General features: G+C 52.4%; 6 protein-coding genes across 6 annotated transcripts; 3 read left to right on the top strand and 3 right to left on the bottom strand.

Annotated features, from left to right (window-relative positions):
* Positions 1–735: 735 nt before the first annotated feature.
* AYO20_08972 (hypothetical protein) lies at positions 736–3,217 on the bottom strand (the record flags this gene model as incomplete). Its single annotated transcript, XM_022647245.1, has 2 exons — positions 736–3,096; positions 3,158–3,217. The coding sequence occupies 2 exons, from the start codon at positions 3,215–3,217 to the stop codon at positions 736–738; spliced, it is 2,421 nt and encodes an 806-aa protein (XP_022496802.1).
* A 517-nt stretch (positions 3,218–3,734) lies between these two features.
* On the bottom strand, positions 3,735–5,573 carry AYO20_08971 (hypothetical protein; the record flags this gene model as incomplete). Its single annotated transcript, XM_022647244.1, has 1 exon — positions 3,735–5,573. One exon carries the CDS (start codon positions 5,571–5,573, stop codon positions 3,735–3,737), a length of 1,839 nt encoding a protein of 612 aa, XP_022496801.1.
* Positions 5,574–6,552: 979 nt separating this feature from the next.
* AYO20_08970 (hypothetical protein) lies at positions 6,553–7,550 on the bottom strand (the record flags this gene model as incomplete). Its single annotated transcript, XM_022647243.1, has 3 exons — positions 6,553–7,182; positions 7,247–7,360; positions 7,419–7,550. 3 exons carry the CDS (start codon positions 7,548–7,550, stop codon positions 6,553–6,555), a joined length of 876 nt encoding a protein of 291 aa, XP_022496800.1.
* Positions 7,551–8,403: 853 nt separating this feature from the next.
* Positions 8,404–9,849, top strand: AYO20_08969 (hypothetical protein; the record flags this gene model as incomplete). Its single annotated transcript, XM_022647242.1, has 7 exons — positions 8,404–8,747; positions 8,809–8,919; positions 8,975–9,295; positions 9,354–9,489; positions 9,540–9,547; positions 9,599–9,734; positions 9,790–9,849. The coding sequence occupies 7 exons, from the start codon at positions 8,404–8,406 to the stop codon at positions 9,847–9,849; spliced, it is 1,116 nt and encodes a 371-aa protein (XP_022496799.1).
* A 651-nt stretch (positions 9,850–10,500) lies between these two features.
* AYO20_08968 (hypothetical protein) lies at positions 10,501–12,090 on the top strand (the record flags this gene model as incomplete). Its single annotated transcript, XM_022647241.1, has 3 exons — positions 10,501–10,738; positions 10,789–11,437; positions 11,520–12,090. 3 exons carry the CDS (start codon positions 10,501–10,503, stop codon positions 12,088–12,090), a joined length of 1,458 nt encoding a protein of 485 aa, XP_022496798.1.
* A 2,063-nt stretch (positions 12,091–14,153) lies between these two features.
* Positions 14,154–15,749, top strand: AYO20_08967 (hypothetical protein; the record flags this gene model as incomplete). Its single annotated transcript, XM_022647240.1, has 1 exon — positions 14,154–15,749. The coding sequence occupies one exon, from the start codon at positions 14,154–14,156 to the stop codon at positions 15,747–15,749; it is 1,596 nt and encodes a 531-aa protein (XP_022496797.1).
* Positions 15,750–16,188: the final 439 nt, after the last annotated feature.

The following is a 16,188-nucleotide window of genomic DNA, read 5'->3' as shown; positions in this document are numbered from 1 at the left end:
GTAGACGTTGAAAAAACCAACCAACTAACTACCACCACCAAACTCCTCTCTCCTCCCCTCTCCGTAGATGTGGCGGAAAACCGGTCGACGAGCGGATCGGCAGGTAGCGGGAACCCATGTAGTGCCACCAGCACCATTGTCAACATTTTAGGTATACAAAATAACCTACGAGTTAAATATAGTAACATGCTACACACATGGTCCAGACAGACTAAGTAGTATGTGGTATTTAAACCTTGTTTGTCACCCAGTACCTGCGTCTTGCACACTACCCTAACTGGTTGGGCGGAGGGATGCCGCGGAGAGTGAGATGCGTTGGGATGGGATGGCACGTGCCACTGCGCGCCACCACAGATGTGTGTCCCTCGTACGTATGTACGGATAGAGGAGAGTTTGACCCACTCGTTCACTCATCCATTCATCCAAGATGTGCCGTCAGATAGAAAATCGACGACAACGGTTCATGTGATATGGGTCGAAACTACTGGTGATGCCTCATTGAAGATGCAAGCACTTGAAGTGTAACATGGCCAAGAGAGCAATATCACACCCAACAGATCAGACATCAACGCAAAGACACAATGTTCAATCCTTTCATGATTCGCATATCTCGTCGAGAACCTTCTGAATCCCCAGGGGTTCCGTCTATTTTTGCGCTGCCTCGTATCTTTTACTGCCCTTCGCTATGCAGTGCTATCATCCATGCCATCTGTACTCTTTACTGATCCACCAGCCTCATCTCAACGCCCCTTCAATCTCTGCAACAACAGTCTGAAATCTTGGTTCTTCCAAGTACTTGCCCTCCTTCAACTTCCTCAACGCCACTGGCACATCAAAAAGCTCCGCGGCAGACTTCATATCCGCGCCCGAGAATCGCACTAGGATGGTCCCCAATGCCACAAGGGAGCGATATGCTGGTTCCGTGGATTGCGAAGCAGGATTGCTGGACGAGGCAGAGTGGTTCACCGCAGGGAACGAGGACACGAGTTTGGAGAGCTCTCCTAATAGGTCAAGCGCATGGCTGGCGTTGTTGTCGGCATCGCTCGAAGTCGAAGTCGTGACTAGGACGGTAATGTTGAGATACAGCGTTGTAAGTGCGATGGCCACCGAAACATCCGACGATGCATACTGTGCAAGTGGCTTGAGGCTTTCGACGATGTTGTCGACATTTTCTTTGACAAGTTCCCTTCCAGCAGGTGACCCGTACATCAGATTCGAGAAGAAACGCATGGCAATCATGCCCAATTTGTTGTTGGTACGCACAAAAGACTCGTCAAAGATGCCGCTCCCCAGGATTCCCGCCACGACGTCGAGGCCATCGACATTCTCCACTGGAAATTCCTTTGCTGCGGCAGCAATGAATCGAAGAAGATCCAGTCCAGCTAGTCGGTTGGCGGGTGGTTGCCATTGAGTCGCTATCTTCAGCAGGGCCGGGATGGCAGATTTAAGGGAGGGTGAGGGAGGTAATGATGGAGGGCTAGAGAAGTTGTATTTCTCGAGCTGTTGCGCGACATCTGACAGTGCTTGGAGTTCCTGAGGTTGAAGGCTCATTTCACTGGCAGCGTATTCGGTGTTTTTCTTGATGATTTGCGTCATGGCGGCTGAGGGCTTTCCAATCACGACAGAGAGATACTGCTTTTGAGGAAGGGTTCGTCTGGTAGGCGCATATGGCGGTGGTGGTGGTTGATATGACGACGTGGGAACATCGCCAGGTCGGTATCGATTCTCCGTCCCCCAAGGATCAGCTCCCGTTGGCGCTGACTGCCCCAGCGTCGCACCCTGGGTGTTCTTGATGATGAAATTCGCCGTTTCTTCAAGATACGACATGGGGAGTTCGTGGTCCTGAAGGAATTTCGTGGCTGCATCGTAAGGGTTTTGTGTGACATTAAACGGTAGCTTGAGTGGAGGCTTGCCGTCCTCAATGTCAATGTCAAACACATAGTCGTACTCTTTCCCATTGTACGCTGTCTTCCCACTCGAGGCGGCCGAATCCACAACCTGTCCGACTTTGATCCACTGCTGCTGAGACATGGACCACTGATATAGACAGGCGCTTCCATCGTCTTCTTTGATCATTTGATTCTGGCCTTCTTTGGAACCGGCCTTTTGTTTGAGGAAGTCAGGACCCGGGAGATCTGTCACATTGATCTGCCCTACAGTCTGTTGAGGAATGCTCGATGCTTGCAGAGACTCTTCAAACGCCGCAAGTGTTTCCGCATCGGCCACCCTCTCCGGGTCACGCGTGAATATGCGTGCCGTCTTGTCGCTTGAGCCAACAATGATGTCGCCATTTGGAGCGGTAGACACCGACCAGACTGAGATGGCCGGCAACGTAATGACCTGGATACAGGACTGCCCGTCCCAGACGCGGACGGATCGATCTTCTCCAGAGCTCACAATTTCACCTGAAGGAAGTACAGCCAAGGAGTATATGAAGGACTCGTGGCCAACCAACGAGGCAATGAGCTCGCCTTTCAGGTTCCAGAGACGGACAATGCCATCATTTGTTGCGGCGGCAATCTGAGCACCTGTACGATGGCCTTCGGGTAGCTTTGCCAGAGCGCGAACAATGTCCTGACCGTCCCATGAATTCAACATCTTGCCTCGGATATCAAAGACTCGGATCGCACGGTCAGCACAGCCGGTGACGATTGTCTCTCTGCTGAAAGCGAGCACTGCCCAAACCGTGGCCGTGTGCCCTGTCAGATCATACGCGACCTCCCATCTGCCAATCTCCCACACTTTTGCTGTAGCGTCCCAACTGCCACTCACAAAGTAGTTTGCCGGCGCACACACATCTATCGAGCAGACCTGGTTGCTGTGCCCCACCATGAAAGCGTCCGCATTCATGTCAGCTGTTAACGATGGCTGTCGAGCTTCGATGAGCGCATCTTGACCGGAAGACAGAATCAGACCATCTTCGTATTCTTTGGAGGGGGGGATATAAGCGAGACAGGTCTTGAACTGTGCGCCGTGGGATGATTCCGTGTCGTCGTAGGTCGGCGGGGATGTGGACGTTCGTTTCCAGACTCTGGTTGAGCCATCGCGAGACGCTGTTGCTGCAAAGGAGGGATCAGGAAGTAGGACGGCACGGACCTATATTCTCATGTCAGTCTGGGTTCGGTAGTATACATGTGCCGAAACATGAGAAGCGTACATCACTCTTGTGGCCGCGCAGGACCGCGCTCAGCTTGAAATCCGTCGCCGCGCCACTCATTTTTGGTCATTGACTAGAAACAAGGATCATCTGGGATTGAGCAACGAACGAAAGAATATATCTGCACGGCGCCGGTAGTGACAAACGAGTGACAAGTGTGCGCACAATCACATGTTTCCTCTTTTGCTAGGAACAAATCCACCTTCAGATTCTCGCAGCCTTGCGGATTGGCGAGTGACGAATGACGTAATGCGGTTCAGCCTTGTCTGATGTGGCAGAAAGCACGGCCGTCAGCTGGTGTTTATCCAGTACATATATCTAGATATTGAACGGGCGATGTGCTTTCTTCTTCTCTGAATATTGATAGGGCTCTGTGAAAGCTTATACTAAAGGACCCTTGCTCATCACCCCAATTTAAATTGCAAACAGAGGGTTTTACATTGCGCTTGCCTTCCTGCAAGCTTGTCTGATTGCTTGAGAGCCAAATGTTGGCAGTTTCTTCTTTGTCCCAGCCTTCTACGCCTAAAGTATTTCCCGTCATGCTCCCAGCTCTGGAACACTACTGCATAATCATCGTCTAGCAAATATTCAGCCTCGCCACACTGGGATCGTGATCCGACTTCTGATCGGCGTATGCCGCCCATGTGTTGACATGTACGTGTTTGAAATCCGGCCTGGCTCCAGGAGTGCCGGCTATTCTGGGGCTCACAAACATATGGTCCAACTCCTCACAACTCATGTCGAAAATATACGTGTATCGTTCGGTGGGGGCAATGCCCGCAGCGTCGTCCATGTTCACGAGCCCAGAGACCGCAGTAAAGGTCTCCAAAGGCTCCACGAATGCGTATTCGTTAAAGTCTCCTGCAACGATGACGGCGGCGTGGGGATCGTGATCAAGGATCTGCGAGACAAATGTTCCAGTCACATTCGCTTGGGCCTTGCGCTGATCTACCCCGAGGTTGACAGGCGGGCGCGGGTCGCCTTCAATCGAGGAGCTGCCACCCTTGGATGTAAAGTGGACGACCACAGTGAAAAGTGTAGATTTATCTTTAACCGTTTCCCATTCTGCCGCCAGCGGTTTACGACTGTCTTGCCAGGCTGAGTTTGTTGGATCGACTAGGCCAGGGTTGTACTTCAGTGACGGACCTGGGAGCACTTCGTTGGCGTCAACGGAGGAGCCTGGGTTGGGATTCTTAAGGTGTAGGACGTCAGGGTTGTAAAGATAGGCGACGCGGATGTTGCCACCGGGCTCGCCGCCGTCTTCGTCGTTGATAGGATCGATGTCAACGTAGCTGTATGACACTCCCCCGGCGTCTTCGATCGCGCTCACAAGGGTCTCCAATGTGATATTGGCACTTACGACGCCGTCGTCTGTAGGACCACTGTTATCTTGAATTTCTTGTAAGAATACCAGATCCGGAGAGTTGAGATAGTAGGCAATATCGTAAGCGATGCCAGGCAGGGTGGCGGAGTTTGAAGCCAGATTGTCAACATTATACTGTCCCACCGTGATTTTCTTGCAGCTCCCCTTCGAGTCCCAACTGATAGGGTCTGGCAATGCCGGTTGCTTCGAGTCGATGATGGAAAGGCTTGTCAATGGAAGGATGTAGTAAAGCCCAAATTCCTGGTACACGATACCGGTGATGTCTTCGAGGTCGTCCCCAAGCTTGATATTTTCCGGATTAACGGTGCCATCGAGGGGCGTACCGATAATAATGGCTTCAGGATTCCCGTCTCCTGGAGTCAGGGTCAAACCTCCTCTTTTGTTCTTGCCAGTCTTCCTCCAATTCCCAACTACCCAGGTTTCATTGTACGAGTTCGGTTTGCCAACAGCATTGGGTCTTTTGACGGTGACCAGCTCGCCCAACAGACTCTCCCAGAAATCAAGGCCGTAGGTCCATGGTTGAAGGACAGGGTTCACCACGGAGATCAGACTGACATTGTTCGGCACCCCAAAGACATCACCGTTGTCCAGTGAGGTGAACTGCTCTGTCGGTGGGCTGGTGTCTTGTTTTCCCAGAACAACCGGTTTCACCTCGTTGTCCCGGGACAGCACCTTTACATTGGTAGGCCGAGAAATCTCTGTCATGTACAGATATGCCGAGTTGGACCTGTACTCGGAAACAATCCCGTCGAGCACAACGATATCACCCGTAGTCAAGGTAACATTGCTGGAGATACGGCCGAAGACATAGACCGACTCAGAGGTACGAATGTCCGAGTCTGGAGTGGTAGAGCGGATCCACAGCCCATCTGGTCCGATGGCAGTGACCAGTCCTGTGACGTTGTAGACATTTTGGTTGCGGTACGGTGAGACGAAGCGATTCCCATTGATCTGAGCAATGGTTTGTGCTGAGACAAGAGCGAATGAAAGAGAGGCTGCGCAGAGGCACAAAAAAGCATCAGTAACCTTCATGATGGACGAATCGAAGGGCGAAAACGAGAGGACGGCTTGAAGCCAAGATGTTCGGCGAGTGTCTGTTCAGACGACATGTTGTCTGATGGAGGGAGGCAGCTTTTCTATATGGAGATTTAGCATCAGCAGGGCTCATCTTCAACATCTCGTCAGGTAGCAAATCCCAACGTCGCATCACCTTTGCTTTTGCATGAACCAACTGTGCACCTGCAGACGTCCAGATTGGCAAGAGTACGGGAGTGAAGCTGAAGACAAGGGAGTTGGAGGAACATGATGGTTGAGATGGCAATGATTGGTGGCCGAGACGAAATTCTCAGTGGTTGGGCGAGATTGCGGGCTGCGCAGGTGGAGGCGGCGTCCAATTTCGCAGCTGCACATCTATGCATGAGCAGCACTTCATTTCCTTTCACCACGCACACGTGGTGTAGTTTCAGTCAATGGATGGCTTATAGGCTGGCCTTGTAGCTTGCTTTTGCATAATGGACTTTTGCGCCCTTGTCTCGCAAATTCCATGCGAAAAGAGCGTATCTTCGACCAATATACTGGCCCAGTCAGAGACAAACTACTCGTACAAACTACAAGTACACAGATATGGTAGGTGGGGCGGTGAAGACAGAAACTGCCATTACGGCTTTATACCAAAGGTACCCAGGTAGTCACTTTTTCGTCCGCGGCAGTTGGCCATACGGCTAAATAGACAAACAACTCGACAGTATACAAGGGTCCGGATTGATCTTGTCGATCTTTCCAGTATCATACATCACTAATCCAGTGGGAAAGTGCTCGCAAACAATGAGGAGCATCGCGGCTGTTTACTTGTCATCCAACAAAGCTGTTCATTCGCCCGTTCCACCAGCTCCGCAAGGCTGGAAGCGCATCCTACCCCCAGTCTTGGGACGAGGATGTCCGGGTCCGAGATTGTCGAAAGCGAGTAATGAAGACGTCGTCTCGAGACGGGTTTGAGTTTGCGGCTCTCCGGCTAAATCTTGCCCACCAGCAAACAGTCCACCATCTTTTGCGCGGTCAACCACACCGTGTTGGCAAATGTGGGAAAATCCAAAGTAGAAAACAACGTGTCGGCAAACCCAAACGGCAGCATGGGTGGAATCCAGCCTTGGGCAAGTTCAAGGGCGAAACAACCGCGATGCATTTTGTATTGCTTGACAGCGCCCTTGGGGTGGTGGTTCATGGTGCCTTTCGGGTAGCGTTCTTTAACCAACGAATTTGCAGAGTACGCCCACTGCTCGCCCTCGAGGATGTAAAAGTAGTCGTCTGCGGTATGGCGGCCGCTATGCCCCTCCGTTCCAAGAGGTGTGCCGAAGATGATCAGGTACTCGGTGATGCTGGCATGGATGATGTACATGCTTCCCATGGCCCCACCGGCATTGTTGAAAACCCATTGCGAGGCGTAGGGCGAGATAGGGGAGATCTCAGTGCTATTCGGCGTAGCGTGAGGGAATGGGTCCTCGCCAATGAGGTCTGGTCCATATTGTTCGCGAAGAGACGTGACGATGTGGTGCACCGCGCCGGCGGTAGATTCAGGATAGAGTTCCAGGCTTTCGTCGACCAGTTTCTGCAGTGCCACGGGATCAAAGATGTACCATCTAGACTGTTGAGAGAATGTATTCAGTATGTGAATGGCACGAGGATATGTTTCACTGCTAGAAGCGCACCTTGACCGAATCTGCCCAGGTACAGAGGCTTGTCAAGAGAGTGACAATCAAGAGACCAATTGACAGTTTCCAGGCAAAACTTGCCTTTTCTCGCCTCGTGTCGACCATTTCCTCCTTTCGTCGCTCTGCTGTAATCGATACAGATCAATTGGGTAGTGATACAAGTGCTTACCTTGTCAAGCTCGTGTACCTCGTCAGAGTCTGAGGTGCCCGCACGGCTTTTACTCGATTGATATTTGTCCCCTATAATGATTGGAGGCGTGATCCGGAATGTCGCGTTCCGTGGAGGAGGCCTCACAATCATCTTGGCAACGCGTGGAGCCGAATTGGAAACAAGGCAGTAGAGAATGTAGTCCTCATTTCTTCGCTCAGAAGAGTGAAAAATGAGGTGTACGGGGTATGATCTTGATTTCACAGCCACTCGCCTTTCTTGCCGTGGATAGAAGCCCTACTCTTTCCCCCGAGACTACGTCTACGACGTGAAATATCTCCTCGTATCGACGCGAGTTCCTGTGCATCACTCATCTGTGTCCTGAAGGTAGGAATCGCGCTGGTAGTGATCAAGGTTTGATATTAGGAGGTCAAAGGTCGAGATTTGAGGGTTCGATCGATGGCAAAGGTAGGGAATGAGGCTAACGAACTCCGAGTATGGTGGGCGTGAACAGGCATGGGCAGGCTTTCAGGCTAGAGGTGACTACGGAGTTAGGAATAATGAAATAATAAGACGTGCGTATTCCCACCACTAGGCGGCCTTGCCATTTCAGGAATGGTCGTAGGCTGAGCACCCGAGCCTTTCCGAATTAGTAGATACTCGGGTACCTACCGAGCTACCTACAAACCTTCGTCGTATACAAATACGCACAAGTTGCACTCATCGTAAGAGAACTTCGTCAACCTTACCAAGTACAGACAGCGTCTCCTCTGCGGAGCTTTGGCGTGGACATGAACACAAATACTTGCGAATACGCTCCTTCAGCAGAACACCTCAACTCTAACCGATCATGGCGAGCTTCTGCGACCAAGAGCAGACAATGATGCTATTGCATTTTTCCAATGAACATGACAGCAGCAATGATTTAAAGATCTGGAGCCCTCCTTACACGTACTAACCTTCTCGCCGTTCTTCAGACCCCCCAGTTCCTCAACTTTCTCTTACCATGTCGGCGTTCTTCCTCTCTCTGCTCTCTCTGACAGCATTAGTCCAAAGCTCTCCCATTCTCTCAGTGAAAACGGTGAAAACATGTCAAGAGTACAATATTCCTCTTAATCTGACCACTCTGAACCTTAAGTGGGCACTCGATCCGCTCGAGACCAACGAAGATGCCGCGGCATACAGCATTCAGGGGCAACGACGTGATGCCATGACCGTTTTCCAGCCAGTCACGCCTCCTACTGCTCCCGAGACCGCTGTCTACACGGTAGCCGGTACCTTCTGTCAGCCAGCCAGTGGAGGAAATGGAACGGTCCTGCTAGCTACCCACGGCGGAGGATACGACAGATAGTATGCTTCCCAGCAACCGGCCTACAAGTAGTAACATCCAAGAAGCTAACCGATGACAAAGCTACTGGGATCCCTCCATTCAACCGGAGAACTACAGCTTCGTGGACTATGCCGTGGCACGAGGCTATTCGATCTTCTATTATGACAGAGTAGGTCTCGGCGAGTCCCAGAGGTAAGTTCCGTTCCCATTCCCGGATCTGCTCGTCATTACTGACCATTTCCCACAGCGTCTCTGGCTATGTCGCGCAGACTTCGATACACACGGCTGTCGTCAAGGAACTTGTCAAGGTTATCCGCAGCGGTAAATTTGGGCATCCTCCCAGCAAGGTCGCGCTTGTGGGCCATAGTCTTGGAAGCGCGTACTCGAATGGCGTCCTGAATAGCGATCCGGATTTGGTGGATGCAGCGGTCCTCACGGGCTTCGCCTACAACGTCGTTCCTCCTTCAGGAGGCACTACGCTGCTCGCGAAGCTAGAAGATCCCTTCAGATTTGGAAGCTTAGACGGTGGTTGGACAACCTGGGCCGACGTCTACTCCAATATCCAGAGGTACGACTCTCAGCAATGTACTTGGTGATCATCATCTGTAGACTGACCGAGTACTTAGCTTCTTCAAACCTCCCTTCTATGATCGAAAGGTGGTGCAATGGACCGAGGACAACAAACAACCGACCGGCCTATTGGAAGGAATCAGTATTGGAGCGGCCAACTTTTCTTCTCCCGGGTTCACCGGCCCTGTCTTGGTATGTCTTGACTCATCTGTCCAGGACACCCAAAAGCTAATCATCGCTAGATTCTGAGGTAGAATTCGTCTGAGATCCAGGTTAGGTTCCCATAACTGACATGACCTAGCGGCGAGTATGACTTGATTGCCTGCGGAGGCTACTGTCCGGGATTCCTCGAAACAGGCCCGAGTCAAGTCTTCCCTGCGGCCAAGCCTCTTGTCACCTATATCCAACCCAAGAGTGGGCACGCTGTGAATTTTGCTGTGAGTTCACGTTCTGCTATCCTCGAACCAGGAACTGATCGATGTCAAAATGTAGTTGAATGCTACGGGGTCGTTCGATGTTATTACGAAATTTCTAAAGCAAAACGGCATCTAGCGGTAGTCGTTTCTCGAAGAGTCTATGCATATACACATAATACTGGAGCGACAATTTCAAAGGAAAAGGAACCATGGAAAGCGGAAAAAGACACTTCAGTTCGATACCCCAGGGACTTTGGCTGCATAGACACTGTCAATCATCAAACCAGGTGTAGGCTACATAGTACATAATGTACATATACAATCCGTTTTCAGACTCCATGCTAGGGTGTAACCATCGACACCCGCAGCCCCTGTTGCTTGAACCTACTCGTAGCTTTTCGTCGGTACGCAGCACGTTTGGACTGTACTGTATATACCTTGTACCTAGTTGTATGGCAGTACTATGTCCACCAGGATCAAACTTGTCAACTTGATTGGATGGGATCACCCTGTCGCGCATTGCTCTAACTACATGTGGTGACACGCACAAACGGCCGCGCATTCGGTACCCGAGGTCGACAAATCCTCGTAAACCTTTCTTGAAGCAGCACTTTGATAAAGATCGCCTATTATTATTCAGGCGCCCAGTTTTCACTCGTTGCCCAGTTGCCCAGCAATGCCACGAGTGAATATCATCAAGACAAGAAGCGTCAGACTCGACTGATTCCCTTCCTCATCCTCATCATCATCATCTCCTCGCCTTCGCCACCCCCTGATTTCCGGAGCCATGGAGCTCTCATGGACTGTGTTACTCTCCGCCATCGGCCTGCTCTTATTTGGCTATTTCTATCACGTGAACCGGGCCATGTCAATCCTTCCAGAAGAAGCCGAGAAAATAGCCAGGAAGCCGTGGACGAAGGAAGAAATTCAAGCCGCATATGAGAAGTGCCGCCGAGAGAGGCCGGATTTCAAAAAGGATCTCCCGCCAAAGCAAAACAGGCGATATGTCGTGTTTGGCGGATCAGGTACGTCCGGCGCCTGGCTGATGTCGCTCCCCATTCTGACAACTGAAAAGGTCTTGTCGGCGGCTGGCTCGTCGAGCACCTGATCATGCGAGGAGAAAGCCCATCGGCCGTCCGCATCGCTGACCTCCAAGCACCTCGGCGAGATCAAGCGGTCAAGCAGCGTGTGCCATATTTCAGGGCCGATGTCACCGATGCGGCCTCTGTCTCCAAGGTCTTCACCACTCCCTGGCCGGCCGAACATGCAAAGTTGCCCCTGACAGTCTTCCATACTGTCGCTTACATCCACGCTGGCTACCGCAAGGCAGACTTCCTCGACACGTACATGAAGGTCAACGTCGAGGGCACGGAGAACGTTCTCCAGGCGGCGAAAGCGGCGGGCTGTGACGTTTTCATCGCTACCTCATCTTGCAGCACGGCTATCAGGCCGCTCGAATTCTTCATCTACCCGTGGGAGAAGCACCCGCGGAACTTTGTGCAGCTGTCGGAGAATGGCGAACCGCCACCCCTGAAGCTGGAGAACTTTGCAGGTTGCTATGCCTATACCAAGGCGTTGGCGGAGAAACTGGTGAGAGACGCGGACAGCAAGAGGGACTCGTTCAGGACTGGCGCCATTAGACCCGGGCACACCATCTACGGCCACGGAGACCAGAACAAGAACTCCGTGGTCTATGACTATCTGCGCCGCGGCGGCCTCCAAACGTTAGTCCCCTTTTCTTTCTACACGTTACCTGGCCCGATGAGGACACAGAGAAAGCTGACAGTATGATAACACTCACAATAGGTGGCTGACCCCTTTCGTCCTGCAATACGTCTCAGCCCAGAACGTGTCTCTCGCTCACCTCCTGTACGAAGCGCGGCTACTCGCGGGCCACGATATCGGTGGCAATGCCTACGCGGTGTGCGACCCTGGTCCTCCATTCCGCTACAGTGACCTGTACCGAGCCATGTCGACCCTGGCACACCCCAGCACGCCCATCAAATGGCCCGAGGTCCAGCCTCTCCCGCTCCTCCTAATCGCCCATCTTGTCGAGGGCTATATGCTCCTCCGACGCCGCTATCTCGGCTTCTTACCCGAGGTCACCAACTTTGACCTCTCGATGCTTCAGCCCGCCGTGTTCAACTACTCCACTCTCGTCATCATCTACGACGATTCGCGGGCCAGGCGAGAGCTGGGATACAACACGAGCCACGACACGCTAGAGGGTGTGTGCCTGCATATGCTCGAGTGGAACGAGCAAGCGGAAGCGAGACTGAAGGCGAAAGGCGAGGCGGCGGAGGAGGAGGAGGAGGAGGAGGTGGCGACTGTGCCTGAGAAGACCGTTCCTGGAGTGGCACAACGTGTTGCGGCCTGAGCAGGCGGAAGATGTGATGAGTGCGTGGCGAATTTTCGCCTAGCAGAGACATCTGGGTATTGAATATGTGTCAAAAAGGCTGTGCCAGGCGAGAAGGAGGATCAATACGGTTAACCATTGACAATGGCGTGGGCAAAAGGAGGCTTCCGAAACATGCCAAACTGGCCGTGGCTGTGGCTTTGAGACTCGACTCGTCCAGAGCCGCTGGTTGCAAAAGTACCTAAGGGGCGCCACATGATTAGCTCCCCAAACGACAATACCGAGCGAACAAGGGGTGTTTAGTCTTCTTGAAAGCTATGTCACCATGTGGCGGATGACCTCACTGTCTTTGTCAACGACACTGGATCAAATAGGGTATGACATTCAATCTTGACACGAGAGGGAGGGAATATCTGTACCTGTCCCGAGAGATGCGTCCGGACCATTCATCGTCGCAACGCCAGCCACATTTGTCGAGTAACAAAGTCCTACAGGGTACATATTGTAGGTGGTATGCTCTCCAGGTCACCTACCCACCTGGGTAGGTTCAATCTGAACCCATGTAATGTACGGTAGGCTAGGCTAGGCTAGGCCAGGCCACATCCAGGACGGTCCGGTCAAGAACCGTAATCCACGATCTCTGGACCCATGCATGATCCACATTCGGCAACTACAAATTGTCTATATCGAGCATGGTCAAGGCACGGACCAGGCTCCAAAAGATCCCCTTCGCCATGATCCTTATTCGGTAGGCACAAGTTCATCTAATAAATCAAGCATCGACGAGGTACAGAACGGGCACGTGACCGGCTCCGCATTATTGGTTCTCTTCCCATGCGGATGCATGGTGCTTGGTGCTTGGTGCTTCATTCTCGTTTGGAATACTAACCACGGAGATGCGAGTACGAACCCTTCGAGCCCGTTCGAGGTCTGCGGATTCGTACCCTATGCCCGATCCCCTGCGGAGTTTTGGCAGCGTTTCGTTCCCTCCGCTGATCGAAGACAGAAAATGGCGTATCCGATTTCTCCTTCACTTCTCTGTTCCTGGCGGGGTTTGGGTGTGAGAAGGATACAAGCAGATCGATCGATCCACCTCCGCGTCTCCTCCGCCACCACCACCACCACCACCACCACCACTACCACTGCCCCTCATGATCACCACACAGCTTTTTGTCCTCGCCCCCAGCCAACCAAAAGTACCACGCAAGCCACATCGCAAGCCATAGTGCAACCTCCCAATGATCGATGCACATCTTGTACTCGTACTTGGTGCACAAGTTACACCGCGCAACCTCCCATCCCCGCGGCCCTAGAGACAAACGGGTTCTCGTCCACAAAAACATGAATGGACGCGCAGATGCGGGTGATCCTCCCCCAGGTACGACGGGCATGCTTCGGCCGTCGCTACGCAGTCTATACACTCTATCATTAGCTCGCTAGCAACTAGCTGTGGAAATCGGGCAAGCCGTTTTAGGTACAACAGCAGCCACAGGCCTTCGTACTCGGTACATGAACAAAAGCTCGCTTTTCCCGCGGTTCAGGCGCACAGCTTAGCTACGGGTCGGTGTCGTCGACACACGCGCTGAGTCATAAAGGCAGCACGACACGATCTGTTACCGCGTACGGCAAGGCTTCATCATGTCCGCATCACAAGATTGGTCCGCTATCCAGTAGCCTGATGGACCCAACAGAAAGCAGCTTACTCAGGGCATCTCCTTGTGTCCCAGGGTCATTACCCTATCTCACCCCCCGGGCAAGATAAGGCCACCTTCGGTGCTCACCCCCAAACGATATTCTCACTCGGTACGAGGTACATATGCTCCAATGCGGCTATCTTCCGCCAAAATGCAGTTGCTCCGTGTGCTATACCATGACAAGAGTGGGGTGACATGGGCAACCGCTTGTGGTGTTCAAAGCGGTTTATCGAACCATCTATAGGCTGAAGTTCACAACTCCATCGCGTTGACGTCCTCATAAGCCAAAATGCTCTAAGGTATCAGGAGCTCTGAGACTGCAGCGATACCAGGCGCATCGAGATGTTGTGTTCTCTCTGGAAGCGCACGTTCGTGTGATTCATTGGAGCCATGGTGGCCATCACCTTCATCCACCACGATCCTAGTCAAGAACCGCGGCAGAAGCAACTCGATTCCTCCCGCGCAAGAGCCCATGCCGCCCGCGTCTCTCATGACTGGAGACGCGGTGACCACCTCCCGCAATGGCTTCCTCAGGGTACAGAAGTCGATGCCCAGAGTGAAGAAAGCGACGGTGACCAGCTGGCGAGGGTGGCCGCCTTTGGAGGCAACTCAGATCCATTCCAATGCTTTGCGATCGAAATCACCCCTGAATTGAATCGTATCCTCACTTTCACCAGAGACGTCGCCTTGCGTGCCCACTACACACCTCTCGCCGTTCGAAAAATATCTAGTGAGCTAGCTCACGACTTCGAAAAGCCTTATATTCGGGGTGGATGGGCCGACATCGCGGCAAGTTTGCGGGATGAAGGCACGGCGCTCGCGCGCTTGACGACGTATAGTCAATACTTGAGTCACTGTGTGCCAGACCCCAAGGAGATGAGAAAACTGGTGCTTCAGATGCGCATGCGCAGCCTTCAGCTGTTACGCCAAAAGCTGGAAAGGCACACAAGTTCATCCTCTGTGGAAGAAAAGAACAACTTGAAGCGCCACATCTTTTCGCTCTTCGATGCAGAATGCTTTTGTGGGAACACTCAGGCCGCCATTATCCATGGCGCAACCCTGCTGAAGCTGATAGAAGAGAGCAACAAGTTCGACGCACCCATGGCACAACGGTTGTTGTATATCATCTGTCACTCGGCAGCCACCAGTGGACAGCGGACGGTCCCATCCGTGGGCAAATGGATTCGCGACAGGTCAGAAGTCTTTCTGAAAGAGCAGGTCCCGCCAAATCCCCTGGGAGTTCCCAAGAACCACGTACTCCATGCAAGCTGCACTCTCCCAGAGCTCCGAGCCCTTTTTCGACGTTGCCAATACGTGGGGGACGCAAGCATGCAAACGTCGTCCACAGAGGGCCCTAACCCGACGGGCTCGGTCGCGAACAAGCAGGCTGCTTACATATATGTTACCGTCTCCGCTCTCATTGACCTAAGTCGCCTCAATGACATGTTTCATGATCTCGTCGAAGGGGTTTGGATGGCAAGTGCCAGGAAGCCCGAAAGATACACCCAGGCAGCGCTGTCAGTGGCACTCAACTATCTCGCACGAGAGATGTTTGGTGACTTGACCATTAGCGGTACCAACATTCGGGACTGCTCAGCTAACCTGATGGGTCAGCTGAAGTTGACATTTTCGAAAGCATATCAATCTAGCACTGTTAACGACCGCCTAGATTCCGCATCCGCATATCTCTGGATCCTCTATGTGGGAGCACTCTGCGAACACAGAAATCGAGACAGTATCTGGAAGGCCGACATGCTTGATGAATCCTGGTTCAGCCCACTCCTGGTGTTCCAAGCTCATTTGACAGGAGCAGTGACCTGGCCACAGATGCGTGTCGTGGCTGAGCAGTTCTTTTACATAGACATAGTGGAACCTGATGGCGCCATTTGGTTTGATGCTCTTCTCAAGAGGTATCATCAAGCCTCTCGCCATAAGAAGCTATCATTGGCGAGCCGATATGCTTGGTTTTTCAAGACTCGAAGATGAGCCTTTTTGCGTAAGTTGGAATGATTGGCCATGGGCCATGTGCCATGTGCTGGCACGACCGCACTTTTATGAGAATCCTGACGGAGCGCAGGGATATGGGACTTAATTGTTAAGGATCATTTTCAGAGTGCAGGGACGAGTGGCTGATATTTGGGCGTTGGACACGGCAGTGCAAGAGGAAACCATGAAGTCGAAGTGAGAGCAGGCGCCATTTCATCTTCCATTTCATCTCTCATTTCCCTTGACACGACTCACTTCTACCAACCTCGACCCAAATGTCTCCCATTCTCTGAATGACATACCTCCCTACCCAGGTATAGTGTCCAATTTACTGCAAGAGGATCATCAGCCTCATCAACCCCCCCTCTCCCGCGTCTCTGGATAGGAGCCATTCTGACCTGGTGCTCAGTGATTTCCCTCTGTCCCTCCCGCCTCGTCA

This window comes from Fonsecaea nubica (genome assembly GCF_001646965.1).
Source record: "Fonsecaea nubica strain CBS 269.64 chromosome Unknown Scaff77, whole genome shotgun sequence".
NCBI lineage: Eukaryota > Fungi > Ascomycota > Eurotiomycetes > Chaetothyriales > Herpotrichiellaceae > Fonsecaea > Fonsecaea nubica.
The sequence above is the reverse complement of the archived record's forward strand: the minus strand, read 5'-3'. Positions and strand labels throughout refer to the sequence as shown.